Source organism: Phanerochaete carnosa (assembly GCF_000300595.1).
Source record: "Phanerochaete carnosa HHB-10118-sp unplaced genomic scaffold PHACAscaffold_5, whole genome shotgun sequence".
NCBI classification, from domain to species: Eukaryota; Fungi; Basidiomycota; class Agaricomycetes; order Polyporales; family Phanerochaetaceae; genus Phanerochaete; species Phanerochaete carnosa.
In genome coordinates, this window is record NW_006767632.1 from 2,634,285 (window position 1) to 2,641,872 (window position 7,588).

General features: G+C 51.1%; 1 protein-coding gene across 1 annotated transcript; it reads left to right on the forward strand.

Moving 5' to 3' along the window:
- Positions 1–315: 315 nt before the first annotated feature.
- On the forward strand, positions 316–1,605 carry PHACADRAFT_195864 (uncharacterized protein; the record flags this gene model as incomplete). Its single annotated transcript, XM_007396068.1, has 2 exons — positions 316–394; positions 875–1,605. 2 exons carry the CDS (start codon positions 316–318, stop codon positions 1,603–1,605), a joined length of 810 nt encoding a protein of 269 aa, XP_007396130.1.
- Between the last annotated feature and the right edge of the window lie 5,983 nt (positions 1,606–7,588).

The following is a 7,588-nucleotide window of genomic DNA, read 5'->3' on the forward strand; positions in this document are numbered from 1 at the left end:
CCCCCCTCCAAGGAGGAAGATAAATAAGCGAGAAGTGTCGTGGGCGTAGCCCTGGCCTCCTATTTTATTTCCATTTTCTCCAATTTATTCCACGTTTATACGACCCTCCAAACGTCGTCGGCACATAGGCGCCAGTTTACAAGCCATAGCCGCGCGCTAAACACCTCAAGAACGCATCACCGACGGGCACGCATCAGCGCATCAGATGTACCTGCATCGCCACCGCCTCGTTGCTGCATCATGCTTCCTTGGTAACAGCCGCACCTGATCTCCATCGGACATCCAATCCCTGTCGGCCCGACAATGTCATAAGCCATGACACATCGGCCCCGTCTATCTCCAAGTCCGATCGACAACGGACTTCCTATCCCCGTCGGCCCGACAACGTCATATGGTATGACACACCGGCCCTCGTTTCCCCGCCTAAGTCCCCTAGACACTAGCAGTCGCCGTAGCACCAGTCGCTTATGTAACACCTGGTCCGTGCGCAGCCTGACTAGTATATAAGGAGTCCCTTTGTTGCTACCTAGCCCCATCTCAACCTCTTGGTTAATTGGGCTAGGTAAGCCTTCATTTGTATCGTAGTACAGTCACTAATACATCTTGGTTAATTGGGCTAGCTGAACAAGCTAACGCATTAGTCGCCAGACCTTGTCGGCGCCGCCTTCTGATTAGATCCACGCAGTATCCCTCGTGGTGTGTCGACGCAAGTCCACATCATTAGGTTGAGATCTTCGTGCACCCGGACTATTCCCCCCTATCCAGTGCCCCGTGCACAGTTTTAAAAAGTTTATTCCTACCGTTTGAAGAGTAAGTCTCTTCGGCGATTGGTGGCAGACGTACGCGCGTAGCGCTAATCCCTGCATAAAACCAGTGCCGAAGGATTTGCCCGACCGCCCCCGCGCCTTCAAACACCTCGCGGACGAGCGTCACCCACGCCTCCGATGCGCGCTGCCCGAAGCCGTATTCGACCAACTTAGTCGAGAACGCGAAGCAGACGCCCCACACCAGTACACTACCACCGAGCTCCGTGCCGTTGTTAGGCACGTCTCTACACTCCCGCCTCCGTCCACCGCTCTCCCTACCATCGACTGGGATGCAGTCGAGCAGGCCAAGCTCGCGGCTCACGACGACCGCCAACACTTCCAGGTGCAACGCGATCAAGCCCGCGCTAGGCAAAACGCGCACGCCAGCGTCTCTTCCAGCCGCTCTCTAGCGGATCGCCTCACCGCCGCTCCGACCTACACTCCCATCGTCCCGAAGCCCGTCACCATCGACTTCTCCCGCTATACGGCCGCTGACCTTGCCCGCATCTTTGCGCCGAAATTCGCCGCCACCCTCAAGCGCTTCAACGTGCTCGAGTCGCTCAACTGCCCCGACGTTCTAACCGACGACATCAACGCCGTCTTCAAGCTTCGCGACCGCCTCGCTCACCTCGATCGCACCCTCAAGGACGTCTCACACGTCATCAGCATCGAGGAGTGGAACCGCTGGGACTCAGGATTGAAGCAGATCGGCGGGATCTTGTTCAAAGGACTACGGCGTAACCGAGTCCAGATTTTTAAAGCACTTCGTGCGGTTTGGGTCAACGGATACTTCAATTAGAAAGCTGGACGAGTATATAGTTTTCGAATACATAGACTACGACGAGGAGCGAATCCTCGATCCGTACATACTAGATTACGCACTCGACCATCTCGTCGAGTTAGAACTAGTACAATTATTCCTAGAACTCCCTTTCCACTCTCTATAAATCCGTTCTCCGTCCTATCGGACGAATCAGAAACAGTGGCAGACACTCGCTTAGTTCGCGCGGCCTTCGCTCACGTCTTCAACTTCGAAGAAGCTCGAGACTACTATTTGGACGAAAGGAGACAGTTAAACACTTGCACAAACTATCTCTGTCCAAATCGCTACTACGAGCATCAGACACGACCAGTCACCTCCGAAAACCCACCTTACCTGTTCATCAATAGTGAACAGGAAGAACGAATTCGTGAACGATACCACCTAGAAGTACCCGCCGAAGCAATGGACGTTCCACCCCCAGCACCGCAACCCACCATGCAGGATGTACTAAACCTCATGGTCACACTGGTCCAAAACGTCAACAACCTCACGATGACTGTGAACCAGTTCGTAGCACATGCACGCCAGCCGGTTGCCACGGTCTCTTCCACCAGGTCCCGGTCCTTCGTCGAGAAACCAGCCACCTTCGACGGTAAATCGTCTAAAAAAGCCAGATTGTTCCGCAGCGCCTTCCACATATACGTCCGAGGAAACAAAGAGATATTTGCCTCGCGAAACGCTCAAGACGCCATCATCCTCGACCATGCCGGCAACTGGATAATGGACCCGCTCAAAATGATCACCGGCATCCTATCCTTCATAACGGACGAAGCAGCGGTCTGGGCAAGCCCTCACATCGACGAACTCTTCGATGGATGCACTCCATTCAACGCTGACTGGGACAAGTTCGTCAAACAGTTCTCGGCTAAATTCGAACCCGTCGACGCGAAAAACGAGGCCAAGCAAAAGCTCATGTCGATCAAACAAGGCGATCGAACATTCACGGACTACCTCTCCGACTTCGAGACTTACTCCCGTCGTACTGGCTGGTCAAATAACAACCTCTATGATCGTCTCAAGTCCGGGATGAATTTGGATTACCTCAATAGGCTGTCCTACTTTGCCCCTCTGGCCACAGACTACAACATGGTAAAAAATTACGGAGCAACAATCGACCTGCAAAAAGCAGACCTGGCGGCCAATCAATGCAAACCAGTCTCGCAGCCCCGGTCAACGACAACAACGCGCTCCTCCGGCTTCCGCGATCCAAACGCAATGGACATCGACGCCATGGACATCTCCGCCGCACGTTTTGACGACCTGTTCCAGGGTCTCAAGGACCCTGCGGAGATCAAGAAGCAATACAATAAGCTCATGGTCGGTCGTTGCCGCGTCTGCGGTTCCAAAGGTCACAAGGCAGACGGCGCGCACGAGGACACCAAGTGCCAACATTGTGGTAAACCTGGTCACTGGAAAAAGCTCTGCCTGTCAAGACTAAACGGACAGCCGCCAAAGCTGCAATCAGTCCGAGCTTCATCGTCGACAAGCCCTTCGACATCTGCTTCCATCTCTACGTCTCAAGACTCGGCTGCCGACGTAGCTAGTCTCAAAGACATGATGGTCTTGATGCAGAAGCAACAGGCTGAATTGATGGCAAAGCTTAGCCAGGGTTTTTAGCAAGGGCCCAGACTAGAGCTGCAGCTCTGGTGCCCGGTTTAGATGAGCGGCCTTCAACAGCGCCAGCTCTTGTACATTCGGACTCTGATCCTTCGGACCATATCTCGTCGTGTACTGTATCGTCAATAGATCACCTCTCGTCTCACTTTCGCGTATTTATAACAATATCAGGAGTAAATAAATCTCTACGCACACCTGCTATGATCAATTCCGGTGCTACCGGTTACTTCCTACATGAGAAATTCGCACGAGAAAATAACATCTACAAACGACCACTCAAACGACAGATAGGTCTCCGAAATATTGACGGATCGACTAACAGCGCTGGTGCAATCACACACTATGCCAAACTCAAAGTCAAAATCGGATCGAGAGCTCCTGAAGAATATGACTTCTTTATCACTGATATCGGTCCCGAGAATATTATCCTCGGATTACCATGGTTAAAGAAAGTCAACCCCACTATAGACTGGGAAACAGGCGAAATGACGCTTCCTGACAGCTCAGAAGCATCGCCTGATTTACCTGCATCGCCAAGTTTAACTAAAGTCGAAGCTAATCGAGCTGAACGCCGGGCCTGGGTGAAGGCCGGTATACTCGATAACGCCACAGACGAAGTTTATTGCCTAGCAGGCTACACCTACTCTCAGAAAGTAGCGGTTGAACAAAATAAGGAGAAATACTCGAAAACCTTTGAGCAACTTGTCCCCAAAGAGTATCATCGACATGCTCATGTCTTCTCTGAGACAGATTCTACAAGGCTGCCTGAACATAGAGCCTGGGATCACGCCATCGATCTAAAATCGGACGCCCCTTCAACGATCCGATCTAAAGTCTACCCGATAAGCCCAGCAGAAAATCAGGAGTTGCAAACCTTCCTTGACGATGCAATCAAGAAGGGATACATAGTTCCCAGCAAGTCGCCCATCGCTTCACCTGTCTTCTTTATCAAGAAAAAGGATGGCAAGCTCAGACTTATCCAAGACTACCGCAAGCTCAACGATGCCACTAACCAGAATAGATACCCACTGCTCCTAGCTAACGATATTATCAATAAGCTACAAGGCGCAAGGATCTTTTCTAAATTTGACGTCCGTTGGGAATACACCAACGTCAGGATTAAAGCTGGAGACGAATGGAAAGCGGCCTTCGTCACCAACAGAGGACTCTTCGAACCACGAGTCATGTACTTTGGACTAACCAACGCGCCGGCAACCTTCCAAGCTCTCATGGACACGATCTTCGCAGACCTCATCGCTGAAGGAAAAGTTGCAGTATACTTGGACGACATTCTCATCTGGTCTTCAGACCTCGCATCACACCGAAAGATCGTACACGAAGTACTAGAACGTCTCAAGGAATACGACCTTTATCTACGTCCTGAAAAATGCAAGTTCGAGAAAGACCAAATTGAGTACCTCGGCTTACTCATCAGCGAAGGATTGGTCAGCATGGACCCAGGAAAAGTGAAAGCAGTCATAGAATGGCCTACGCCCGCAAACCTGAAAGATGTTAGAGGTTTCGTCGGGTTCGCCAACTTCTACCGCCGGTTTATCCAGGACTTCTCTAAGATAGCCCGCCCGCTGCACGACCTCACGAAGAAAGACGTTCCTTTCATGTGGGGCTCTGCACAGCAACAGGCTTTCGATACACTGAAGTCCAAGTTTACTACTGAACCAGTACTCGTCCTCTGGCACGCCGATCGAGATACGCGCATACAAGTCGATGCCTCTGGCTACGCTACTGGAGGAGAAATCAGTCAGTTAAATCCGAACGACACTCTATGGCATCCAATCGCCTTCTGATCGCAGACCATGAACGCTGCAGAACGCAATTACGAAATCTACGATCGCGAACTCATGGCCATAATCGAAGCCCTAAGAGATTGGCGTCACTTCCTAGAAGGACTACCTAAACCGTTCGAAATTTGGACCGATCACGCTAACCTCCAGTACTGGCGTACAGCACAACGACTTACACGACGACAAGCTCGATGGGCTCTTGAACTAGCCGACTACGACTTCGTACTAACTCATAAGCCAGGCAAAACACATCTCATCGCAGACCCGCTTTCACGTCCCAGCTCTCAGTACATATCTGACGACATGGATAACCAAATGCAAGTGGTCCTGCCTGACAACAGATTGTTAGTGCTACACAAAGTCCAGGACTAGGTCCAGCACATTTCGCGTGACTAGCTGCTACAGCCTTTGTCACAAGCTCACCGTTGGAGAAAGAAGTTCGCGATGTAACCTCACTAGACGACGAGGTCTCTACCACACTCTCTAGCCTCCGATTAAAAGGGCCTCGCAAACTAGTCAACGGATTAACCGAATGGGAAGAAAATGACGGACTCATCTATTATAAGGGCAAACTCTACATACCGAACGACGTCGCCCTCCGTAATAAAATCATCGAGTCCTGTCACAATACCCCTATGGCCGGACACCCAGGAAAACACGGGACAATCGAATTAGTCTCCCGCTATTACTGGTGGCCAGGAATGAACTCTGCCATAACACGATACGTAGCAGGCTGTGATAAATGTCAGAGGTACAAAGGAGCTAAACACCCTAAATCGACTCTCAAACCACAAGAAGTCCCTGACGGGCCTTGGCAACATGTTGGAGTCGATATGATTGGCCCCCTTCTTCAGACAAAATCCCCAGGGAAATACGACGCAGTCACCGTCTACGTCAACCACTACAGCGATCAAGTACATCTCGCGCCCTGCCACACTACTCTCACAGCGGAAGGGGCATCCGAAATACACTTTCGTGAAGTGTTTAGACACCACGGTCTCCCGCGCAAGATCTTCTCTGATCGCGGACCACAATACGCAGCACGCTTCATGCGAAGTTTATATAAGCGACTCGGTATAGAGTCGGGTTTAACTACAGCCTACCATCCAGAAGGAAACGGCAAAGTCGAACGAAAGAACGCCGAGGTATCTAAATTCCTCCGGCTATTCTGTTCACAACGTCAAGACGACTGAGATGAATGGCTCCCAATGGCAGAGTTTGTACTCAACTCACGAGTACACGCTGGAAACGAACATTCCCCCTTCGAAGTACTCTACGGATACAGGCCTGACTTCACTGTCCCAGCAGGGAAACATTCCAATATCCCCGCACTAAACGACAGACTAGACAATATGGCCAGAATCCGTAAAGAAGCAGAAGCAGCTCTCCGTCAGACTAAAGAAAAGATGAAGGCCGACTACGAAACCCGTAAAAGATCGCCTCACTCTTTTAAAGTCGGAGACAAAGTCTGGTTATCTTCAAAGGATGTCTTAATCCACCAGCAAACCCATAAACTCGGACCCCGACAGCTAGGGCCATTTACGATCACTGAAGTTATAGGAGAACTTAAATATCGCCTCGAACTACCCAATTGGCTCAAGGTTCACCCCGTCTTCCATGTCGACAGGCTAAGCCCTTATCACAACAACGGAATGAACAAACCTACACCTCCTCCGCCAGTAATAGTCAACAACGAGGAAGAATATGAAGTCGAAAAGATTTTGGACTCACGCGTCTATCGCAGACAGCTCCAGTACCTCATCAGATGGAAAGGATATGGACAAGGTGCCGACGAATGGATTTCCGCCAAAGACGTACATGCTAAAGAACGCATACGCGACTTCCATAAGCAAAACCCCTCGGCACCACAACAGATCTCCACCACCTCCTTCAGCGAACTCCACAGTTGCTTCAAGCCTATCTATGAACACACCGATCCCAGCTCTACACTCGCCACTAATCCTAAAGCGGCAGAATTTGAGTGGGAAACAGGCAGAATACAGGCCATATCTTCTTGCCAGGAGTCTCAATTGTAGGGGGGGTAATGTCGTGGGCGTAGCCCCGGCCTCCTATTTTATTTCCATTTTCTCCAATTTATTCCACGTTTATACGACCCTCCAAACGTCGTCGGCACATAGGCGCCAGTTTACAAGCCATAGCCGCGCGCTAAACACCTCAAGAACGCATCACCGACGGGCACGCATCAGCGCATCAGATGTACCTGCATCGCCACCGCCTCGTTGCTGCATCATGCTTCCTTGGTAACAGCCGCACCTGATCTCCATCGGACATCCAATCCCTGTCGGCCCGACAATGTCATAAGCCATGACACATCGGCCCCGTCTATCTCCAAGTCCGATCGACAACGGACTTCCTATCCCCGTCGGCCCGACAACGTCATATGGTATGACACACCGGCCCTCGTTTCCCCGCCTAAGTCCCCTAGACACTAGCAGTCGCCGTAGCACCAGTCGCTTATGTAACACCTGGTCCGTGCGCAGCCTGACTAGTATATAAGGAGTCCCTTTGTTGCTACCTAG